At 42.2% G+C, this 26382-nt stretch overlaps 1 protein-coding gene across 1 annotated transcript; it reads left to right on the plus strand.

The window, feature by feature from the left end:
- The first annotated feature begins 5840 nt into the window (after nt 1-5840).
- slc6a17 (solute carrier family 6 member 17) lies at nt 5841-24175 on the plus strand. Its single transcript, XM_077003754.1, has 12 exons — nt 5841-6232; nt 10910-11323; nt 15642-15799; nt 17041-17167; nt 17513-17694; nt 17946-18056; nt 18471-18712; nt 19972-20164; nt 20320-20512; nt 22451-22610; nt 22814-22976; nt 23797-24175. Exons 2-12 carry the CDS (start codon nt 11026-11028, stop codon nt 24163-24165), a joined length of 2196 nt encoding a protein of 731 aa, XP_076859869.1. The 5' UTR covers nt 5841-6232; nt 10910-11025; the 3' UTR covers nt 24166-24175.
- The last annotated feature ends 2207 nt before the right edge of the window (nt 24176-26382 follow it).

The following is a 26382-nucleotide window of genomic DNA, read 5'->3' on the forward strand; positions in this document are numbered from 1 at the left end:
GGGTATTTTAAAGATAACCCATATAAATGCAGCAGTGTGGACTATAATGTAATTTTCACGTGGGTGTGGCCTGTTTCCTCACAAATAGGGTTATGGTGTCAGTGAAAACGCCTCCACAGGGATGCAGGCTGTGAGCCCTGTTCATGACAGCTCCATGACAGAGATTACGTCCCGGTTTTGAGGTCACTTGGTATAGGTGAGGTGTTGTTCTTGGTTCTTCCTTACAATAAAGCATCTCAAATCTATTGTGAAAACGAAATGTCCTCATGCCTTGAACAAAGCAAACAATTTATGCTAATTGGATTTCATTAGCTAGTAATGCATGGTAATTCTCTTACATATCCCCCCCACCTTTAACACATGAAGAATGATTATTCTGCAAGAAACACTAATTAATATCCTGTAAAATCTACAAAATGATGCTTGGAAAGCTTCTATAAACAGGTTGAAATGGCCTCCTTCATTAGACTAAAATGGCTGTCATTACTGAAATGCAAATTTATTGGGAAGCTCTCCTTCATTTGCGATTCAGTGTTTCTGAACACACATACACACAAATAATACATTGATGGATTTGTGCAAAAAAATGTGTGGATTTCCCTTTATATCAATAAATACTAACAAACAAGAAAGACATTTGGGCAAACATCATCTTTCTTCTAATTTATTTTAGTAAGCACTGCTAAACCCATAATAAACAAAAACAACATGCATTTATCCAACATCATTCATTCATTCTATTTCATTTTCATTGTATTTATACATTGTACATTAATTCAATTATTATATATATATATATATATATATATATATATATATATATATATATATATATATATATATATATATATATATATATATGTCACGGTGAGGTGGCCCCCTACTGGTCACCTCCATCCACAGCGGCTGTTGTTGTTGTTTGTATTGTTACGTTGTGTGCATCCCTCAGGTGGGCGGAGCCCGTGATCCGTTTCACCTGAGGGTCGTTTGTTTGTCTATATATGTCTTGTCTTTGTACCAGTTGACTGCTGGTCATTATATCCTTAATTCTGATCGACTCACGGGTTTTTGGTTTGCGCACTTTCTTCATTAAACCATCCTTTTTCCCTGAGACTTGGCGTGATCACTTCCCTTTTAGTTCGCACTCCCTGCCCGTCACAATATATATATTCTGGATTAAAATCATTGCTATTTACACAGATAATACCAAGCTAAAAGTTCTGCAGGCCCACACCAGCTTGCATTTAATCAAAAGCGCAAGCTGCCGTTGCATTCAATCAACAGGTAGAGGTTTGGTGACAGCCATTTCACTGATTATCCACAGGGTAGCTGCTAAGAGATTATTAGTCTTTGTAGTGGTTAGTACACTACCACTACATGAGGGACAGAGGTCTGTGCAATTTACAACTCCAGATCTTCAAAATTCATTTACTTCTTATATTCTGTTTAAGTCAGCTATAAAAGTTTGATGTCAGATTTATTATTGCATGCATACATTATATATTTTGATTTAAAGCTTGGAAAAGACCACGTTGTCCTCTTGTCCTGATCAAGGTCATGAGCCGCCAGTCGTGATGGTTAATGATGCGGCTCGTGGTCTGTTGTACAGGATGTGCGAGACAAGTACTGAGACTGACAGACGGCCTCGTCTCAGTGCATCTGCAGCTCAGCCACTGGGATTGCTCCTTGTGGAGGCTGTCATGTCATGGCAGGAGCAAGGCTCAGATAGCACGACTGGCATATCTGTATTCAAGCAGCCATTAGGCAGTACGATATGGCTGCAGGCTATAAATAGGGTGCGTGATATTTGTCTGCTGGCTTAATGGTGCTCAGCTAAACAAAGCTCTCATCTCTCCGTCTGGTAAGGCGATTGCGAAGGGATTTGTGTTGTTATTTTCCGTTGTCCTGTCCAGATTTCTGATGCTGAAGCATCGTGCTCGCCTGTAGTTCATCCTCCGCCCCTCCCACTAATATATCCTCCCCTCCCTCTGATGTATCCGCCCCTCCCTCGGGTGTATTTCCCCCCCCCCCCCCCCGCCTTTATCTCCACCTCTCCATCCTTCGCCTGTTTCGTCAGCACTTGACGTGCATGAGCACGCAGTGCTGACGACATGACGACAGAAGTTCTGTGCTTTTCCGGAAGAGGTGGTTGGGGTGGGGGGGGGGGGGGAGCCAGAACTCTCACAGCCAGTTTGGCAGTGTTGTGTATTCTAAGGTTTCTGGTAGTATTCGTTTCATAACACTGGGCAGGTTCTGTGTGATTATTGCATATCTCATCTGTAGGATGAGATATGCAAGACATGCTAGACAACAAACTGCATAACAGAACTCTTTTTTATTTCAAAAACCTGTTTTAAATATTAGTAACATAGTATATAACAGCATGATCCACCATCACAGCATATGTATTAATAATACTTAGCAGCTGCTTCTAGATTAAAATGTAATTATATTTTGCTTTTATTAGATTTGACTAATTATAACTGGCCAGAGTTCCGCTATTTAGTTGGATCACACCTTAAATCACACAGACTAAGTCATGTTATCTGATTCATAGAATCACCCATTTAAGTATTTCATTATCCAACCACACAGTGACACCAGATGCTCTGAATGTCTCTGTGAGCCCTTCACTGAGGTTGTGCACCGTGAGGGCACCAAAGAGTGAACCCTCAACCTTCCTCTATGCTAATGTGCTCTATACTAATCACTTACAATGGAACGGTGGTGATGTAAGGAAATCGCATGCATACACTGGATCGTTGTCGCACTCAGTCCTAAGATCCATACAGGGAAATGTAAGATGAATGTGTGTAAAGAAATGCCCACAGTGTGTGTGTGAGTGTGTGTGTGTGTGTGTGTGTGTGTGTGTGTGTGTGTGTGACTGTGACGTCGAAAAGATCTTCCCGCACACTCTCAAAACAAAACAGGATTCCAACAGATATTCGGCACGTGCACAAACAGATTTAAACGTGTTCTACACAAAGCCGTGATTTGTACCAGCATACACTTTATTGGATATTTAGACATTTTTTTACTTTTAAAAAAATGTAGTAAAATATAACATAGCTGAACTCCTAGTGACAATATTTAGTGACAATAGTGACAAAAAAAAACTAGTAATATATAAGACTCACTGGAGTCATTAAGAAAAAGGGTGACATCCTTGATAACCCACAGTGCTTAAGGCCAAACATCTGCCATAATTTCACACCTAAGAGCCAGGTCTAGCGTTGCTGTAAATCCAGTCCTTGTTCCACGCCTCATTACCTCAGTAATAAATGTTTGACTCGTCAGGCTCTCACAGCCTGTGACCATGAGCACTTAAACACAGCGTGTGATAGCTCTATCATTACAGCAATACCATGTGTCATCTCTGGCTGCTGTTAATTGAGGGTAGAGACAAACAGGTTTCTTGAGAAGACTTCATTAGAATATGTTTTTCAAAATCAGGCCAGAGCTTTCCAAATGCAGTGTTGCGCTATTGAAACTCCCCAGACAAACCATGACAAATCAGGTTTCATATACTGGCTTTCAGAAAAGAGAGGGATTATAGATTTACATGAGATTATGATTACATGATCATAGGTGGCACGCATCACCGGAGACACACTGTGCTCAAGGTCACTGCCAGGCAGGGATGTTCAATAATTAAAACGGCCTCGTCTATTCCACACTGTATGGGTGGGAGAGCAGGCGGAACAGCGGGAGATTATAAAACACTACCCACTGTTACATGCTACACGCTTGTCGCAGCACAGATGTGAGATATGATCACACCGAATCGGAATGGTGAGTGGGGGAGGTGTGTGTGTATGTGTGTGTATGTGGGGTGGGGGGGGGTTTCTTTAGAAATTAAATGGAAATGTTGTCGGGCACGAGACGCAACTTGGCAAAAAGATGAAGGATCCAAGGTGGCGAGGGTGGGCCTGCGTCACTGCTGTTGCGTTAATATCCGGTGCCGTCGTGCCGGACGCGTCTCTGCAGCCCTTTCACGGCACCGTACGCTTTGTGACACGGTGGCTGAGCGGGACGGGAGGGGTGGCGGGTAGGGGATCGGCGAGAATGAGTAAGAATCATGTGATGCACTGTTGCCATAGCAACAGATCCCAGCAGCAGGCCCTGGCGAGGTAAGTCACATGAGACGGGAGCTGTTTTGCGAACTCTGCCAGAGTCACACGCATGCCGCGGGCTCAGGATGCTCCACTTTACCTGGGGCTCCGTGCTTCAGAACCACAGCGAGGAGACCGCAAGGTGGACGAGGATCTGTACGCAGAATGACATGTCACATAGAGAGCAACGTGGTGGTCATGTGTACATGGAGTGCAGGGCCGGCGCCACGCGGGGGCGAATGGGGGCGTTGCCCCCTCAGGCGAGGTGTCCCGCCCCCTCAATGTAAAAAATAAGACCCATTTATTTTACAACAATCGCTATATGGTGCCCCTCGGCCGCTCGATAATCGTTACACACCCCCCCCCCCCCCCCCCCCCCCCCCCCCCCCCCCGCTCAACAACTTACGTTCGCCCCCCGAAATTTTCTGACGCCCCCTCACTGTATATGTTCTGGCGCCGGCCCTGTGTGAGACATGATCACATGTACAGGGACGTCCTGTTGATTCCAATAACACTTCACAGTGTTATTAACCCTATGTGTTCATTTGCAAACATGAACAATCTCATTTTCCTTGGGACACACACACACACGTGCACGTGCACACACAAACACACATACTAGGATTAACTACAGCTGCCTGTATTTTGATTCATGGTCTATACAGAAGCCACCGTTGAACATTTGTGTTTGAGTGTTGATCTCCCAACCCAGGAGGTGTTGTTTAGGCTATGAAGCTTACCCTACCTGCCCAGCCTTTGTGCGTAAGCACACACACACACACACACACACAGTCAAATGCTCTGTTGTTCTCTTCACTTGTGTTTTTTGTTTATAACTATTTGAAATCCCTCCACTTCACTTCATTTCCCCATGACTCACCCCTACACCAGAATGGCAGTTATAGTGCCTGACATGCTAAACTCCCAGCAACACTGTGGTGCTCCCTCACTGCAAACCAGTACACCAGTCTCTACCATGCTGCTACTACAGCAGTGGCAGTGCTGTGGTTTGAAATGTCCACATCCGAAATAATATCTGGGTCTATACACCTACAAAAGGTCCTAGAAGATACATTTAATATAGTAGTCAGTGAGTGAGGACAACACACACGTTACTGATAAAAACATGTAAGACAAGCAAAGAAAAACTTGACCTATTACCTAATATATCTATTGAAAATTAATGTCATCCTAATAGTGCAATAAAATAAATATAAGAAAAAGCATAATCGTCTTGGAAGCATTAATGAGTTCGGCATCTGCAGAGTGCTTGATATCTATCTCAGCACCGACTGCAGTATTGGGAGTGAGCAGCCAAGATTGACTGAATGAAATCCAGGACAATAAATTCCCTCCCGTCAAGACGAAAAATTGCTCCCGACAGTCCTATTGCTTTCCAGACACGCAAAGATTAGTCCGCCTGGAGACTTTGGAATACTCCAGTCCAAAGTCCAGTTCGTATGTTGAATCCTTGCAGTGCATTGCAATTTCTTAAGTTTATTAACAGCTTTTAATAACAAAACACTGTCTCATTTAAACAATCCGCAAATATATAACTGCATTTGTGTGAGTTGGTGTATATGTGAACGGGTTTAAAAGCCGTGTCTGAATAGAAAATCGGCTTTTGATGCAAAAAGTAGAGGTTTGCTTGCTTTCCTATGTAACCCCAACTGGTATTTCATCAGTAATGTCGTGCAGTGCCCAGGCTGCTGCTGACGTACGAGTGCGTTGGTGAGTCATGTGTACCTATAGTATACTAATTCACTCTCCACCAATGGTAATAAAAAAAGAGGTAGACGTTCTACGATATTTTACCGCTGGAGGACAAATCAAGGAGTTGGTTGGATGACACTTGCGCTACATCTGACAACAGGGTTGGACCGTGTGATGCCCAAGTTACTATTTTGGGTCGATAACAAGGCAGTATCGACTCTGGTGGGGCTTTGCGTCAGGCGTCAAGATTGTGTTGCGCCGTGTTTGACAGTTGTGATATTCACCGTGGAGAAGGAACAGCGAGTCTTTTTCTAAGTAAACATTTAAAGCAAAGCACAAACAGTGGACCTGCTGGCAATACGCTAAAACTCCCATCTAAGGATTATCGTGTTTTGACGTCCAATAAGGTAAGTTATTTTTTTATTCTCAGGTTACCTGTCCAAGAGTTGTACATACGGTTATATGTGTTATACATAAAATAATGCATTCGATATCCAGTATTCAGCTCACCTGGTCTGTTTTTTCACATCATTTATTTTAATTCATATAGCAACGGGATGAATAGATTTTACTACATTACGGATTATGAGTTCTTGAACTCGATTTTGTATTCCGCTCATGTAGCAAGTATCTTCTACCGTGTATATCGGGAACTACGTGACAGTACTTATTAGTAGAATTATGATAACCTCAATCACCTCAATAGATCGGTGAAGTGATGGTGGCGGACGCACTGTGTCGTTCATCTGACGCACGAGCTCTAGGGTGGAAACGTGACACAGTTATTTGACCTTGAAGATGCTCGACGCCCGGTGTCTTCCACGTATGTGACAGAGTTTAAGCTCCGCGTGGGCCACGTGTCAGTGTTTCCAAACAAACGTGCGCACCTAATTTCTGACAATGGGTGATAAAAGACGAGATTATTGTGAATGGGATATATGACACTTTTGTACATCACTGCAGTATCGCGCGCATCGTCAGCTGAGCTTAATGTCCCAGTTTTGGAGGGGTCCCAGAACTAAAGAGCTAAATCCATTGCAAAGAGAAATACTAGCATACTAATATGTTTATTTAGTGATAAGGAAAGCTTCAAGCTGAAATCTATTATTTTTCATGAATGTAAACATGTAAACGCTCATCACAGAGACAAATGTTTAGTTTGTGGTGCATGAATCTACTTAACCTGCGCTCTAGAACCTGACCAAACCTATATCTTGGACATATCCCATATGTTTAAATGAGTCTGATTACAGCATGTTCAACATGTGGTACACAGTTGCTGTCAGAATAAATTGGAAGATTTAACTCATACATATGAAGCATGTGTAGCCTGATTAAATAATTGATTATGCCTTGTGTAATGTCTCCATGTACTCATTTCATAGAGTGGCAATCTGTTTCTGGGTTTGGTGTGCATAAGGTGTCTTGCCCTACTGTTTGGGTATATGGGATTGACATTGAATTAATGGAAACAGCAGGTTAGTCTCTTTGTCCAGTGCGTTGTTCTGTCTTTCGAAGAAACATCAGTCAAGAGCACAGACGAAAGGTATAGCAGATGTTCACACGTAGCAAAGGAGCAAGGATTTCATCGAGCTCTATTGCCTAGCAACCCTTTGAGATAAACTAGAGCATCCTCCATAACGAGTGACAATGGGAACATAATGTGTTAGATCAGCAGGATCTGGAGAACATCACTGCTAGGTCAAGAGCAGTTATACAAGCTATGGCAATGCTATGGTATTTTTTTCAGAGATCAGTAAACTAGTCAGTTTACATGCCTACTAGTTAAAAAATTGATAATTATTATTGCTTTCCTTCAAGTTACCTAATGTCAGGGTTCAGTTCATACGATTTGCCCCAGCTCACACTATCTGGAGAGGTGAAGACTGCACACAAATCTCATAATGTGCCATAAACCTGCCATGCCTTTTTAACCGAACAGCCTTGTCTTGCTGAGTGCTACAGCGTGTTTACAGGAGGATAGGGCAGATGGCCGATTGGTTGGAGCGTTATTTAGCGTCAGGACAGAGAGAAACCCTTCTGTTCTTCTCTCCCAGTGCACAGCCAAAAACCCCCAAAAAACACAGCGATGAAGCAACCCCTCCAGGGTTCATTTAAATCCATCTGCCTATCACGGAATGCTCTGGGATGAACTTGCCAGGGCTTAGGTTCAGTGGTTACATGGGTAGTTACATTCTCTATAACCTGCTTCCAACCACTGGGTCTTACCTCTGCAAGGCTAAGGAGTGCTTCGACTACCTGCGCTCTGGGCTGAACTCGACTAGTTCAGTATTTTTGTAGTCAAAGCTCCTCGGACCTACCCCGTTAACTAAGAGCAGAACATGCTCTGTTTTATATCGACAGCTCTACCATTATTGCAGGCTGGTTTTTGAATGTGGCTGACTCTGCATTTAGACTGTGCATCTATATGGTGGATGCTAAAAATAATGTCTTCTGCAGAACAGAACTGCTGCAAAGAACATTCAGAATGCTCCTCTTTACCTTAACAAGTAGAAAACCCTTTGATATGGAGCTTAATAAATAATAGCTAGCATTGTCTCAGTAGGACTTGATTGTTGGATTTGGGCCAAAAAACTGCCTCAATAAGATATTTAATATTAGATATTTACACCAAGTCAGTCAATATTTATATTTAGATATTTACACCAAGTCAGTTTTGCCCTTGAATTTGTAAAACCTTAGTGATGTGATGCTTTTTTTTCGTATCTAATAATGTCTAATATCTAAAGAGGCACCATAATGTAAAGACACTGACAATGATTTGTAAGAGGTTAATCTTTTCAGTAATGTATGAGATGGACCAGCAATGGATTCTTTTTGTTGAGTAGCTACAGGTAATCACAAATGACATGCAAAAGAGGATTTAAAAGACTTTTTGAACATATTTATACAAATTATTACTGTTTTTATTTGTAGTGTAATATGGAAAAAGACACTCTCACTCTTACAAGACCCCAATCAATGGCATTATCCTTGATTTATACATGCACTTGACTTTGTTACATCATGAACCCAGGCTAAAACTGGATAAAATATCAAGATGTCTTGATGACATCTTGATGATGATCATTGATTATGTTGCTGAAATGTGCTCATATCTGTATGAAAAATACTTTAATGTAATGTGCAGATGGTAGTTTGGTCCACGGTCCCTCTGTATAATGGGCCCGAGGCAGACTAAAACCACACTGTAATGATATGTGCACACTGAGACTGTGCTGAGCTCTGGGTGAGCATCACCTAGCAACGCAGACGTTGCTCACAGTCTTCTGACCTACACTGCTCAAACACTGCTGCATGTGTGAGATAAAGAGCCTGCTTATTTGCAACTAGTCATTTTTCCTAGATTTCATGGTAGTGAGAGAGCTGGTGAGAGATTCTACGATTTTTGCCTGAGGGGGCTCAGTATAACGTATAACAGTAGGTTATACATAATATCTCAACACCAAAACACAATACAGGCCTCTGAAGTTCTGCACATTTGTGTGCATGTAAAGAATTCAACAGATTGTAAGTTTGATACATATAAAACATCAAAGTAAGATTTATTTAAATACATAACATATAGCAACAATAACCAAATGAATTCTGCGGACTTTAAAAACAGAATACATTGGCCCTATGCAGAAAGGACTGATGATCCTTAATGTAACACCGTGCCATTGTTGCACTATGAAAGTTTGTGTAGAGAAGACAAAATTTAGAACTACTGATCTTAACAGATAGTACAAGAGTACTAGAGCAGAGAGAGTGAAGAGGAAATGTTTGGAGTCAGATATGGATCTATCGCCGTCTATGAGAAACTAAGTTACATGATTTTCTCTCTAACCTGCCTGTTGCTATCTTTCGATCCCTGTATTATAATGTAAAGTTAAAAATAAGACATTTGGATGGGCATCTGTAGAACAGGCAATGCAGGAAAACTTTTTGACCACTTTAGGTTAGCTAAAAATTACTCAAGTTATTTTTGTTTGAACCCAATGGAAATACTTGATGAACTTCATGAAGAGGAGACCTGATAAGCATTGTTTACACTGCTTTTCAACATGTTAATTCTTGAATTTTAAGTGTAACTCCACTAACCAGAGGTGGACATTCCAGGTTCAGAAAGTAAAACTCCTTCCCAGGACTTTACTCAAGCTTGCTGGATTTTCTTAGTGAATTAGTGCAAGCCAGGTAATATTAATTAGTGGAATCAACACAATCCTAGAAGTCCATCTCTGCTGCTAACACAGCCTGCTGCAGATGATCGCTGCAATCTCCGTTGGTGTTTTACGCTGTTAGATTACCAGCATCAGAATTTATATATTTTTAGGGCTTAAATCTGATATTTCCAAAGCACACTGGACAGCAGAAGAAAACCTTGTGCCAAAATATTCAGTTTAATTCAAAATGAATATGAGATCTCGGATGACTGTCTCAAAGACATGCCAAACCATTAAATACAAGAAAATGTATTTATTTGAGAAAATATAGGAAAGACCATGGGGAGAGCATACATGTCTGTTTCAGTCATAATTTGAAATGCCAGTGAATTTTTGGCTTTTGATCTTTTAAAAGCTGGTTCAGTAGGTCAGTGAGGAGAATAGCTGCTTCTTAGCCAATAGAATACTTGGGAAAAGCCAACTTCCTGTTGTAAGGAGCTACTGATCGCCGCCCTCTGGTATTTAAAGACTTGCCAAAGGCTTCCACTGAATTTGACACAAGCGGGATGTTGCCATAGTGACCTTGTTTCTGAATGATTCCAATAAATCCGCCTTTCAGAGGCATAATTGCTCAGCTCCCAAAACTACCAGCTGCAGAGAACACCAAATGGGTGAAACACATGTACTTCCTCAGCAAATTAGTAGCACCGAGCTGCCATTAATACTTTCATAGACAGGTTTAGGGCGTGGGTGCCCTAATGGGAAATATTAATTTGACCAAGGCCTGCCGTTTGCACCATGACACCTACATCCATCACTTATCGCATGTAGCCGGGCTGAGCATCTTCCCACTTTTACTGTTTCACCTTGTCCTTGTCATCGTCTAATCTCAAAATCTCTTTCTCTGATCCCACCCAGCTCAGACGCCTCTCAGGGCCGTGTGTGGTGGCAGGCGTGTCCGCCGCTGTCCCCTGGTCTCAGTTTTCATCTCTCCCAGCGCTGCCCGTCTGGGCCAAGGCCACCCCAACGCAGCCATGCCCAAGAGCAGCAAAGTAACGCAGCGCGAGCACAGCAACGAGCATGTCACAGAGTCGGTGGCCGACCTGCTGGCCCTCGAGGCCCCCATGGACTACAAGAGCAGCCAGATGAGTATGAACGTGGCAGCGGGAGGCCCGGCGCCGAGGGGCAAGCAGCCGGACATTTCCCCCGACCTGGAGGATGGCCGACCGGCCTGGAACAGCAAGCTGGAGTACATTCTGGCCCAGGTGGGCTTCTCAGTGGGGTTGGGCAACGTGTGGCGTTTCCCCTACCTGTGCCAGAAGAACGGAGGAGGTAAGACACCAACGCTTGATTCTAGTGGCAGCAGCCTGCAAGTCACAACATCATCTTTATGACTGCCAGACGGTGTTAATGAGAAAAGGGATTTGGGGAGGTTTCCTTTAGACAAATTCATAGTTTGAAAATAACTACCTAAAAAAATTTTCGAGGTGCATTATCACTGTATCAGGGTTGCCAACTCTCACGCATTGAGCGTGAGACACACGCATTTGACCGTTTTCACACGCTCTCACGCCACACTTCCGATATCTCACGGCGAAAAAAAATATCCAGTTTATTTACCTCAGATCCACATATATGATTCAATACGTTACCCCCCCCCCCCCCCCCCCCCCCCCCGCTCAACAACTTTCGCTCGCCACATATATATTAGCTCGCCATATATATATTAGTGGTGGGACTTTAACGCGTTAATTTTGATTAATTAATTACAGGAAAATTAACGCACTAAAAAAATTTACGCATTTTAACGCATTTATCGCTTGAGACACTTTTACACCGTGGAATGTTTCTCAGTGCACGAGTTCCAGACATACAGATTATATGGACGCACAATAAGATGAACATGATGGAGATGACTCAAGAGGCTACGCTGGTGGATGGGAAATTTAAATATAAGAAACTTCCAGATGGAAGTGCAAACACAAATAGTGTTATCTGCACTTTATGTAGGAGGAAGTTCGCTTATCACAGGAGCACTTCCACCCTTCTTTACCACCTCAACGTAAAACATGTTGGGGCTAACGCGCAGGTCAGTAGCCTAATGATTACTTAGCTGCTAAATGTATAGGGTGACCAAACGTCCGTATTTCCCGGGACATGTCCGTATTTCACATCCTGTCCCGGGTTTTTTTAAAGTGAGGAAATGTCCTGGTTTTTAAATTACCTTCATTGGACCATTAAGACTGGATTCAACTTTCGCGAGTGACCGTAGCGTGCGACTCCGCACGCGTTTATACATGATGCGTCATATTATTTGTGTTGTTCTCTGTGGTCGAAGATAAATGCTCACAAGAAGCGCTGCACATTGCGTCAACTGATGCAAGTTACGAACTACCGTCCAGTACTTAGCGCTAAGAACGTTTTGGGAAACTCACCCCAAAAAGACAATGTCGAAGAAAATCCAGCAGCTGTATGATGAGGAAAGGGAAGTAAAAGAGGTTATTGTGAAGAGCGCCACAAATGTGGCTCTGACTGGGGATCACTGGACCTCTGTTAGCAACAAGAATTATCTTGGTGTGACAGCTCATATTATAGATGATGAATCTATAGATGATGAAAATCCAGTCATTTGCTTTGAGCATGCAGAAGACCACTTCTAGGCACTATGGAGATGCCTGTGGCAGAGGCCTGGGAAATTAAAGAAAAATATACCATCTAAAATGGTATTAAAAAACATCTTCTGATTTACTTCAATTCTTCCAATATCCTGAGCAAAACTCCCAAAATTAAACAACATTTTTGGTCAGAATTTCCAGTGTTCTGAAAACTGTTTGCTGTTTTCTGCACTCATCTATTAGTCTGTGTATTAGACTGGTGGAAAAATAAACAAGATGTTGAAGTTTATGATTATGTTCATTGATTCATTCATCATTCAAACTTAAATTAATATTTCTCATGTTAAATACTGAAATGCGATTAAAATGCGATTAATTTCGATTAATTAATTATAAATCTTCCGATTAATTCGATAAATTTTTTTATCGCGTCCCACCCCTAATATATATATATATATATATATATATATATATATATATATATATATATATATATATATATATATATATATATAATATATATAATATATACAGAAAAGGGGGTATGCAGCGTATGCGACGCATAGGGACGCTGCACTAGATGGGGCACCAAATCGATGAGATATAATACTTCATTTGTGTCCATCTTACGTTCGCCACAACCCCCCCTCACCCCCTCATATATATATATATCATATATATATATAGGGGGGGTCAAGCAGGGCTATTAAAATAATGTTCTGGTATCAGAGTTCTTTTCACTTTTTGATACATGAACAACTAAATTGACCTTTATGGAGCACCGTACAGAAGGCTAGAGTTCTGTAGTCCTTGTCTTTGTGAGCTGTTGAGTGGAGAGTTAAAGCTTTGGGTATCTAGGGGACCTGAAGTCACTGGTGATTTATAAGCAGACTGATCAAGGCCCTGGAGGGCATGATTTGTAAGCTCATTTTCCCCATTACGTTCCTTGTCCTGAGGCCTAAACTGAAATCTAACGTTCAACCGTCCGTACAAACCATCATTACGTGCCATACTTAAAAGCGTCTATCTGTGACTGTAGCATGGTTACATAGGGGAGGCCATGATAGATGCCTGACAGATACCTTGGAGAATAAATTGCTACAAATACAAATGTAATTGAAGCCCGAAATTGTCATTAGCAACAACTTAGCAAACTTGGCTGGATTTTTTGGGATGGTTGAATGAAGCTGTCTGAAATTAAGGCATCAGGTTTATTGTTCTATCTTAGCCAGCAGATTCACTCAGGTATAAAAGCTGGCTTTCAGATTAGAACTGCACAGTATAGTTTGTTAATCATTATCACAATTTGCCCTTTGCAGTTTTGATATTGCAGAGGACTGGAATATTTATCTGTGTGCCATGACCATTCTGACCAATCTCACACATTTTAGATGAGTGTTCAGTGAGTGTTTTGATCAATCTTACCATTTAGATGATCCAACAAAGAGACAAACAACATTTTAGTCCAAATAATGGAGGTCAGATTTTAATTGTGCCCTTTCAGTGATTGAGCGCACATTACAACTGCAGTACACAGCATCATCACAATGTAGGATTTTTGCTCATTTGGTGCAGATATCTTTCAAATTACGACCTCAGTGCTTTAACTGCCGTTGTGTACAGTTTTAGTTTGTGTCAGGCATATTAGATGTGAATGCTGATGTGTATGTAAGTCAAACATTGCACCTTGGGGAATGTTTCATTTCAAGCCCCAGCTTGTCTGGTAACCATGGCATTGCCACATCCCTTTGATGTCCCACGGGGGGTGTTGTCTCCTTCTGCCTCTATGCCTGCTTGCCTCTATGCTCTCTATCCTCCTGTTACCTCTATTCTAAGTGAGGCCTGCAATTTCCCTTCCATTACCAGCAAGCATAAATAACCCAGACAAAAAGCCACACCAGAGCATCCATGTGTCACCCACCGGTGAAAAGATTCACAATCAAACCTGAAGTGAGCTGGCCTTTTTCGTCGCAGCTCATCAAAGAGCCGTACCCTCTGACCGTCCCCGGCTCGAATTACGTTCATAACTGCGTGGAAAACTGGACGCCGGTGTAACGTAAGCTCCGGGCTTCTGAGCTGCTGATTTTTCGAGAGTGCTCTCTGACTTCAAACGGTGACTTGTGAAAAAGAGGATCAAGGTGTAGTTGGTCAGCTCGGGCTGAAATCTCTGTCGCCATGGAGCTGCTGACGTCAGACAGCCGGGTGCTGAATCGCTCTTGCAGCTAGTATCTGCTCACTGGTGATTGCTGGGGCATGAGTTTACAATTATATGATTTTAGCTTTTTCTGCAAGGTAGAAATGAACAGACACTGACCAGTTATTAATAAGCAAGACATCTGCATGTGCATTGTTTTATACCAGAGAAGTATACAGAATAATATAGGAAAATGTGAAATATATAAAAAGGAGAAGAGTTATTAGGTAAGGGGTAGGACTGTACAGGGCAGACAACAATATATTGTGATTACATTGCTACATACCACAATTGCAGTATTTCTTTCCATTAATTACTCATTGGAGAACACGTGATGTGGGGATGTTGGGTCTGCATTACTTTGAGCCAAACTATTTACATTTGTTGGCTAATGTAATTGGTGTGATTCATCACAACGCCCACAGAACCCTCATGTGAACATCGGAGGTTGGCTTAGGAAGCTGTCAGACTATAAAAATGTTGTTCGAAGGCTCAATTACATAACATAGCTTTCTACAATACCATTATAGCAAAGGCCAACACTGTGATAAAAATAAGTACCTCTTCTAGTACCTTGGTCTAGGTCTTTTTAACATAAAGGAGCTATACATCCTTTATACTGGAATAAGAGTAATGGATATAAAACATAACCATGATAATAGCCTCTGATGCTAAGGAACAAACTGAATTTGCTAAAAACAAGAATACTGTAAGCTGACAGTAAGCTAATATGTAAGCTAATCTTTTCTTAAAAACTGCCCTGTGTTCATACATGAGATAACAGTTCCACCTTCTGATTAAGGCGGTTTTTGTAAGGTTATGACTAATGTCTTTTCTTCAGGTGCATACCTCGTCCCATACTTCATCCTCCTCATCCTCATTGGGATCCCACTCTTTTTCCTGGAGCTGGCTGTGGGTCAGAGGATCCGTCGGGGGAGCATCGGGGTGTGGAACTACGTATGCCCACGCCTGGGTGGCATCGGCGTTTCCAGCCTGATGGTGAGTAGGCAGAGACAAAGGTCAAAGACGAAGATGTAGATGAAGGTCAAAGGCTGATGCTCATGTTTTTTGCCTAGCCGTTTGAGTTTTGTCAGGTTTTGCAAAGACCCCAAAATATTTTTGGGGCAATTTCTGGGCAATTTCTGAAAACAGTTGAATACATCCAAAGCAGATGGTGGAACAAAGCGGGTGGCTTAGCCCTGTTAGGGGTGACTTGATGTCAACCCTGACTGACTGATGTTGCTGGAGATGCCAGACTGGACATTAGTTGGCTGCCCAAAAAGCAGCCAGTGTACAGTAACTGATTAACTGCTCTGGCCCGTTTTATTCAGCCCGTGTCTTTAACATCTTCATCTCCAGTGCTGGACAGCAGAGGCAGTGCAACCGAATATCTGCGTAGGTCTAATCTTAGACTCAGAACAGGAGTTGATATGGCGAGGTCAGCAACAGGAAGCAATCATACATTTTTGATAAGTCATTTAGGCTGAGAGCTAATTTATCATTCCATACTAAAGTCATATACTGTTCACCAATCAGCTGAACATTTTCAGAAGTCCCCTGTATCAAGAGAGAGAAATAAAAACTGATTTCAGTTCACCAAAGTAACTCCAACAAGACCACTTGTTGGTGAAGCAGGTGAAGCTGATGGCTCCACATCTCGTCTTGGACATGTCAGTGAATGGTCTTGCACCGCAGCCATTTTGACCTCTGATTCTGTTCACTAACATAAACACAGTAAACAGAGCGGGTTTAAGGGAAACCTCAGTATTTAAGACCAGAAAACATTTAAGAAAACAGACCTAAAGTGACTGGAAGTGGGTCTGCGGTGAACAGCACTGCTATTAATACTCAGAAAGGTAGAGCTGCCCATGCCAGAGAGAAAATGCGTTTTAATAATTCAGTGGCTGTGGACCTCTGACGTATCCAGAAACTATTTGCACACTGGGTCTGGATACGCTGCCAGAGAAACATACAGATTTACTGGCCAATGGTCCTGAACCAAACAAATATAGCTAATTAAGTTGCTTTCGAATAAGCCATTGATGAACTGTCAACAGTTAGAGTATATAAATAATATGAACATGGACTTTTCTTTGATAACGTTTTCTTATGCCAATAATGAAATATAGCTGAATTTCTCTTTAAGACGTTAATAATTCTTCTCTAATTTCTGCCCCCACACACCTCCCACCCCACCCTACCCCACACACAATTTCTCCTCCATCTCTTTTTCTGGTAAGGTGTGCGGCTTTGTGGGTCTCTACTATAATGTGATCATTGGCTGGAGCATCTTCTACTTCTTCCAGTCTTTCCAGTACCCTCTGCCCTGGAGCGAATGTCCCATTAGGAGAAACGGCAGTCAAGCTAGTGAGTGCATAGCCATACGCACCTGACAAACTCTTCACTGGTCCCTTCTCTCCGATATAAATAACTGGCCTAGATGATATGAATCCATAGTGTGCTAAATAAACTATAGTTATTTTCCAAGATTGTCCAAATGAAAACGTGCAATGTTAATGCCTACCATGAAAACTCCTGGGTAAGAACATTGAATGTTTCATGTAGATCTATTACCATCATCTCTATGAGTTTTATCTTTCAAAACCACCACTGATATTGCATGTTTGTGCTAAGCCCTGTGGCATTATGCTGCGTTCTGCAGTGAGGCACTGGCGCTCTGTAACATGTCTTGTTGCTCTTCACCCCGAGCAGTTGTGGAGCCAGAATGTGAGAAGAGCTCGGCCACCACGTACTTCTGGTACCGCGAGACCCTGAACATCACCAGCACGATCGCTGACAGTGGGGGGTTGAATGTGAGGATGACCCTGTCCCTGCTGGGAGCCTGGATCATCGTCTGCATGGCAGTAATCAAGGGCATTCAGTCATCCGGCAAGGTGAGGACTCTGCAATGGACGTGTTCGTTATAGTGCACAAAACCAATTCCGTGCATCCAGTTTTCTCTACTTTACCCGGAGAGAATAACAACCTTTAAATTTGATGATTAACTTCTGGTCCACTTTTTTTTTTTTTTGTGCGAGTGCAATTCTCTGTGACACACATACGTTTCACTACCTTGTCAGGTCAACGAACTGATCTTCCTTCCTCTCCACCCCCCTGTGCATTGTGGGATACGTGCTCTGTGTAGGTGATGTACTTCAGCTCCTTGTTTCCCTACGTGGTGCTTTTCTGCTTCCTGATACGTGGACTGTTCCTCAAGGGTGCTGTGGATGGAATCGCTCACATGTTCACCCCTAAGGTAAGCTCCATAATGCTGCAGAAATGAAGCTGGCTTACTCTCCTCCACTTATCCACAACTACTGCTGGCTCCCCCCAGTGGTGAACTCAGAGTAGTGTAGAGGATATGCATAAAGCTACTCATTACTCATTCATGTCCAGAAGGTAAAAAAAGTCTTAAAAGTGATGTGATAACTTAGTTATTAAGAAAGTAGAAAATCATTTTTAAAGTAATTAAATATTGCTGCAGTGAAAGTGGGGAAATCGTCTCAGTTACAAACTGCTTCAAAGGTTTTGTTATATGCACAAGTGACAAAGCACAAGTGGATGTAAATCTGCCATCAAATACATTTTCAGTGTGTGGTCATATTCCCCTCACTCCTGTAACGTGTCCTGTAACGTGTCCTGTAACGTGTCCTGTAACGTGTCCCCGCAGCTGGAGATCATGCTGGAGCCGCAGGTATGGCGTGAGGCCGCCACGCAGGTCTTCTTCGCCCTGGGTCTGGGCTTTGGGGGCGTCATCGCTTTCTCCAGCTACAACAAGAGGGACAACAATTGCCATTTTGATGCCGTACTGGTCTCCTTCATCAACTTCGTCACCTCCATCTTGGCCACGCTGGTGGTGTTTGCTGTGCTGGGATTCAAGGCCAACATCATGAACGAGAAATGCGTGGTGGAGTGAGTGGTGCTTTTATTTATTTTATGTGCCATATTTACTATTGATGACCGTTCCCACACAGGATTTGTCAATGAATGGGTTCCTTATGTCTAATATTCCTGCTGTACACTGAAAGGCCACCTGAAAACCCGTCCTGTAGAATTGGACCTCCTTTGGCCTTTTGGATCTGCAGCAATTTATTGTAGCCTAGATTCCACAAAGTGTTGAAATCGGTCTATAGGAATCTTGGCTCATGCAGACAGGATAGCTTCTCGCAGTTAATGAGATGGATGGGGGTACTGCCATGCTCTGAACCTCATTCCAGAGATGCTCTATAGGAGTAAGATTTGGGGACTGTGAAGACCAGAGAAACAAGGAAAACCAGCTGTCCATGACTATTCATGGCTATGCAATTCTTGTGTCATGGTGCATTGTCCTGAAAATGTCCTTTTGCCACAGGGCAAACAGCTGCCCTGAAGGGGTAAACTTGGTCAGACACAATGCTTTGGTAAGCACTAATGTCCAAATGATAGACACGGTTGCAGGGAATGCCAAGAAAACATTCCCCACACCTTTTCTCCACCTCTACCAGCCTGAACTGTTGTCGCCTGACAGGAAGGGCTCATTGATGCATTTTGCTTGTGCCGAATGCTGACTCTCCCATCAGCATGTTGCAAAAGTAACCTGGATTCACCTGACAAACCAATGTTTGTCAGATGCTCAGTGATCCGATTTTTGCACTCTTTCACCTGGTGCAGTCTTGTATTTGTTCCCCTTAGACAGCAATGCCACTTGACCCAGTCGTCTGCTGTTCTAGCCCATCCATGCTGAGGAATGATGGGTTGTGTTCAGACAAATTAGGTGGAGATCCAGTGTTGTATAGGGCTGCACTTTGCTTGACTGTGTACCATATGTCAGAACAATACTTGGCATCCTCCTCTGACCCCATCTGTCGATGAGTTGCTTATGTCCCCGGGATCCCCTTTCAGTAGATGTTTTTTCTTCACCGCTGTTGGTACACAGTGCCATTGCAGGGGGAAAACCCACGAGATTGGCAGTTTTCGAAATACTGGCCCCAGCTACTCTAGCACTAATAAGCACTCTAGGACTCTAATAAGATGCTCATTCAGTTTAAGTTGGGCTTTTCTGTGCCACTGTTCAAGGGGCAGCCTGTTCCGAAAGCATGGAAACATTGATAGGTGATGAAACAGTAGAGTGAAATTCAGCATGCCAAATTATTATCAGAAATCAGAACAAACTGTGTTCTCTCCGTTTTTAGGAATGCAGAGAAGATCTTGGGCTACTTGAACTCAGATGTGCTGAGTCATGATCTGATCCCTCCTCATATAAATTTCTCCCACCTGTCTTCATCGGATTATGCTGAGATGTACGAAGTGATAAAAATTGTAAAAGAAGACAGTTTTGCTCAGCTAGGCCTGGAACAGTGTCTACTGGAAGATGAACTTAATAAGGTGAGCTGCTAATGTGCGCCCGTATGGTACCATTTTACTTGAACTGTTAGTCTTTAGAATGACTCTGAATGGTTTTATAACATGCAACAACATCTTTTGAACTACCATTAACAAGGAACTGAAACTATTTCTGAGTCTCCCACTTGCTCCCACAGGCTGTCCAGGGCACTGGTCTGGCCTTCATCGCCTTCACAGAGGCCATGACACACTTCCCTGCATCCCCATTCTGGTCGGTGATGTTCTTCTTCATGCTAATTAACCTGGGCCTGGGCAGCATGATTGGCACTATGACCGGCATCACCACGCCCATCCTTGACACCTTTAAAATACGCAAGGAGATCCTCACAGGTGAGAATTTGCATCCACAGGGAGCAAATGATTGGCACTGCATTGGTTTAGGCGAGCGTAAATTGTTACACTGGCGGTATAAAATGTTACCGGATTGAGGCAGATAGTTCCCGGAACGCACGCTTCAAAATTAAAGAGTTCCGGCTCAAATTAAGCCCTGGTCATAACATATGAAAGATTAACTGGTCAAGTGACTATACACAATATCTGGCAAATCAACAAGCTAGATCAAAATAAGTTTTATTTTTGCAAATCATTTCCATAATATATGTCACATCTGGAGTAATGTTTACGTCTTTGTAATTACTGGAAGGATGTTTAGAAAAGTAAAGAAACACTCCTAGCAGCACCACTGCAGCCCACAGTAAGACCACGACCCACATTCACCAGGCACTGCAGTCGCACTCCACAGGCTGTGAGGGCCGAGAAAAGGACTGATGACCACAGCACTTCATCTGCATTGGCTACAATCTCAGCCAACATACATGTAGCCACACAGACTGCAGTTAATAATATAGAATGGTTTTAAAATAATGTGTGCACACATACACAAACCCATTTAGGAAATGAGCGCAACAGAAAAATCTGCAACTGCACTACTTAGGAAGAGGAAGGTGAGCAATATCTTAAATAACCATGAACCTACGCTATAAGAGATGTAAATTCAGGCATTACAAAAGAAGAAACTAGAAATAGATTGACTGAGGAGAGTCTATGTTTTGCTGCTCAGCTACAATTTAGAATAACTGAAGTCATCTGCTCAGTGTAACCACACAGTTCCTTTCTTAGTGAAAGTTGCACCAAGAAAGTTGCAAAAATTACATTTTTATCTATGTTTTAAGCGTACCACTGGGCACACGACTGGGGTTAGTCAGTCATCTGACTTGTGGTGTGTATTTTTAATATGTATGGTCTCATTTAAATGTCAAGTTTTGATTGGCTTTCACCTAGGGCACAGGTGAATTTAGCTTGGTGGAAAGTGGACACTGGTATGATTATCACCATGGTAACTTTATGAATGGTAATGAAAAACCGTAGCACCTTCTGTGTGGTGTTTCCATTGACAGCCCCCGTTATTGGTGGTCTGTCCCTGGCTAGTGATATAACCGTAATGTTCCAGTTTTTACGCCGAATTAAAATCACACGAAAGTTGTAAGAAAGACCTAGCAACGGAGCATACGGGCAGACGTGTTGTGTTGTTCTTGTTTTGGCCGGCAGAGGACTGGCTATTGCTGTCTGCTAATGACTTCCAGCATTAGCTTTCAAGAATAGTACTGTGTAAAACTCAGCCAGAAGGACAGCCAGGGTAAAATACATCCACAATATTACCACAAATGTATTTTCAGGCCTCGAATGTACCACGTGAGCTACAAATAGAACATAATTTTTTAAACTCTCATGTTTTCAGCTATCCATATATGACATATGGTATATGTTAATAGCAGCTGTCTCATAACTCTCCAGATCTGGACCTAGCCAAGGATGTGTTTAGGATCAGGCTGTTGGGCTAAAACCATAGGTCCTGTTCCTTGTTTTGTTGCCAAAATATTTAATATGAATCATCAGTTTAGACATATAATGTTTGATAGCTTTGTTTCTCTGATAGTATTTTTAATATTGTTCATCTTCTCTATACATATAGATTACTCTGTCTTGAGTAATGACTTAGTCAAGCTCAAGTCTACTCAGTGTGGTAGGCTACTGTATCATTATTTTCTTCTTATTATAAGAATATTATATAAGAATAATATCTTATTTTTTTATTACTATGGTCAAAAAGATACCATCACATTTCATGAATATTCATTGTCTTACATCACATTGTTACTGCAATTCTTTAGATAACCATCAAAATGCAAGCAGACTTTTATTTTGTGGACACATTTATCTTGACCTCCATTACCCTATAAATGACCTCTAACCCTCGCATGTCCACAGTGGTTTGCTGCATCGTGGCCTTTTTCTGTGGCCTGCTCTTCGTCCAGCGCTCAGGGAACTACTTTGTCACCATGTTTGATGACTATTCTGCCGGTCTCCCTCTCACCATTGTAGTCATCTTGGAGAACGTGTCTGTGGCCTGGATATATGGCACCAAGAGGTAATCAGCATACTTTAGCATTTTTGTGTATGTTTGCACACAAACCCCTGAGCACAAGATCACCATTCTGCCCTCTGCCTCTCAAGTTCTTTTTCTTTCTGCAGGCTAAGCAGTTAGAGCTGGAAATAAAATGCCTAATCTAAATCAAAAGTGGTTCCCTTTGTGCCTATTTGACTGATAAGTACTTGTGGGATGTTTTCCAGGTTCATGCAGGATCTTGAGGATATGCTGGGTTTCAAACCATACATGTTGTATTTCTACCTCTGGAAGTACGTGTCTCCGGTCTGTCTCATTGTGCTCATTACTGCCACCGTTGTGGAGATGACCATTAGTCCACCCGGATATAACGCCTGGGTCCAGGATCTGGTGAGTGGAGCACATTTAGCCTCTTAATATCTCTCATCTATAAAAGTTCTGCCTTTTTCATACTTACACACACACACACACACACACACACACACACACACACACACACACACACACACACACACACACACACACACTTTCTTTTAGTACAACTACCAAGTGCAAAAACATTCCTACATTTTGCATTGTTTTATTTAATATATTTCAGTCTGCCATTTTTAAGTCATAGTTATTTTATGTGATATTTTTCCATTTATTTGAAGTTGCTGTTACCTTTGTGAAGCAACCTTGGTTCTGAGTAAGACTTTAGGTCCGATCCCATTTCACCCTTTGGCCCTACCACTTAGCCCAACCCCAATCTCCTACAGTACATGGTCTCCAAATGGAGATTTTTCAGAGGTACAACCAGAAATGGGAATGTTATTAGCATTTTCCCAGAATGTCTTGCAAATGACCATGAAAATGAGGTGGGGCCCAAAGAGACCCACCAATCTAAGGAGCCTATATTTACTATTAATAAACATTATGCACATTTGCCTGTAACTCTTGAACGGAAGATCAACACAAAACAACTAGCAGAAACTTGTCGGGTCTGTTTATGTAAAAGCCATCAACTACAGTTACTATGATGACATACTGAGTTTTTGAAGGGTTGTTCCCTTATTTCCTAGGGAAGATTTCAACAACTAACCCTTGTAACTCTCTGTAACTCTGTTCTAAGAGCAAAATAGCACTCAACAACATGGGGTAGGGGTAGAATTAAATGGGATTGGGCCCAAATATTATGTTGCACATCTTACTTTGTGTTTTCCTGCTCCAGGCCATGGAGAGGTTCCAGAGCTACCCTCCGTGGGCAGTGACCATGTGCTTCGCCCTCATTGTAGTGGCCATGCTTCCTCTGCCCCTCGTCTTCCTCGCTCGCCATTTCAACTGGCTCCCCGATGGTTCCAACAAGCTGTCCGTTTCCTACCGCAAGAGCTTAACGAAGGATGCTTCCAATCTGGAGGATGAGACACGCTTCATCCTGGGGAAGAACCCCAGTGAGGCCCCTTCCCCCATGCCCAGTCACCGGGCCTACCTGGGCCCGGGCAGCACGTCGCCCGTGGAGCTCATCACCAACTCCACCTCTATCAGCGGCTATGGCAGCAGCTACCAGACCAACCCTGCCCCACCCAAATCCGAGTCATGAATGAACTGGCTCCGCCCCCCCCCCCCCCCCCACCCACCCAAACCCCTCCCCCAGCCCATCCAGCAGAAACTGAGGCTGAACCGGATGCAGTGAAGGAGGGAGAGGACGAGAAAAAAAGAGGCATGAATGGAAATAAGAACTGCATCATCTGTCACACTTTAACCCAAGCCATACAAAAGGGAGGGGTGGGCTGGGGTGGGGGGGTTACACTACAGACAAAACAGAAGGAGAAGCAGAAAACTACCTGCCAAGGACCCTACAGTCACCAGGTCACCAGGTTCAGCTCTAAATAGCATAGGACACATTGTCACTAATGTCTTGTGTATTTCCTACCCTCCCATCTGGATGAAAGCTACTAAGTATTTCTACTGATTAGAGGATGGACAGAGAGCACTGAGCCACCCGTACAATTCTGAGAGGCCCTAAGACAAAGGTGAGTGTTTTACTATGACTGCCCGGATCAATATTATTTATTCATTTGCCTATAGATGAACAGAATACATTGTTATAAATATGTTTACATCACTGAGCCCTGTAGCACAATGAGGGATAAAGCACAGAGTTATAAGGCATTTCAGTGTGTTTTTCTCTGTATAGCTGCCTGGGTTAAGGTGTGCACAACATTGCAGTAACCCAAGATGACGTAGTGGTGGTTTGTGTTTGAGGCCCTCGAGAAACCTTCTAGATCTTTCTAGTGTCTTTGTTTCAGTAAATCCATTTACAGAACAGTTATTTGTCAGGCAAAAGGAAGCACAAAAAAGAAAATCTAATCTATGGTATGCCTCCTAAGTGTGATTTAAACTAGCACATTAACGAGGTACTTGACCAGATACCAATACAGTGAGGAATATGCTGTACAGATAATGCTGATGTAATCAATAGTGTTTATTGTAACTTGTAATTTGTCTTTTGCAAGTGTTTGTGCCTATAGAGTAGAAAGGCTCAGCACAGTCTATCTTAAAATCATTGACCAAGTGTCTTCACTGGGGGGCAGTATAAGTACAAAAAAACACAATGCAAACATCAATTCAGTATCACGCAGTATAAATGCTAAATGCTTAGTTTTTTATGGTTTCAGTGAAACGCCATCACAACATATATCGTTAAAAAAATTAAAAGTAAACCTCACATATTTAGATATAGACAGCTTTCATTTTAGTAATAGAATGCCTGATATGTACAATAAAGCACATTTGTTTTTAAGAGTAACAATAGGTTTCCAAAACTTAGTCTTCACTGAGCACAGTCTTAGGTTGTGTTCGAAATAGCCTACTACATACTACTGGCGTACTGATCGAGCCCCAAATCAGTATGCCGTATGCAGTATGTGACTAAAATGAAAATTTCCAGTACGCGAAACATACCCGGATGACCTACTACTTCCGCAAAATATTCCAGTACACGAACAGAGCTATCTTCGTGGTGTACTGCATCCCATCATGCAACGCTACGATCACGTGACCCCGTAGTATGCTTTGCTTTTGTCGCATACTGGAAACTGTACTGCATACTACTACGAGGACCAGTATGCAGTATCCAGTATATACTGAGTCCAGTATGCAGTATGTAGTAGTCTATTTCGAACACAGCCTTAGTCTTCTTAGTCTTCACTGAGCACACACACATATTTTATTATATATATATATATATATATATATATATATATATATATATATATATATATATATATATATATATATATATATATATAGTTTTATTTGTTTTTTTAACATATGTATGAGGATATGCTATAATGTACACATAGCTTATGACACGTCAAGTCCATCAGGCCTGGGTAAGATGCCAATGTCTGAAATGTGATAGTCGTCCACGTGGCAGGGTTAGTAAAGAAATTAGCTGCCTTGTATCAAAATTCCACATTACGTCAAACGTGGCAGCATGGCATGTTCACTGTAAATATAGTTTCTATTTTGAAAGAGATCCATTCTGTCAAAAAAAGGTCTTTTAAGACACACTTCAATGCTTCACTTAATTATCTAGATGTTTGATAACAGAAACTGTCGTGAATAGCAAGCTGTAAACCACTTAGGAGAACATTTAGCCAGCTGTGAGAGCAGGATCTCAAATAACTGTCAGGACGAACTAAACCGATACGACTGTCTGGGCACTTCACAAATATATTTACAACAACATTAATATAAAACAATGATAACCAGCAGCCACAGCAACGTAAACAAGCTTACACCTACTGCAACA

Source organism: Brachyhypopomus gauderio, chromosome 4 (assembly GCF_052324685.1).
Source record: "Brachyhypopomus gauderio isolate BG-103 chromosome 4, BGAUD_0.2, whole genome shotgun sequence".
Taxonomy (NCBI): Eukaryota; Metazoa; Chordata; class Actinopteri; order Gymnotiformes; family Hypopomidae; genus Brachyhypopomus; species Brachyhypopomus gauderio.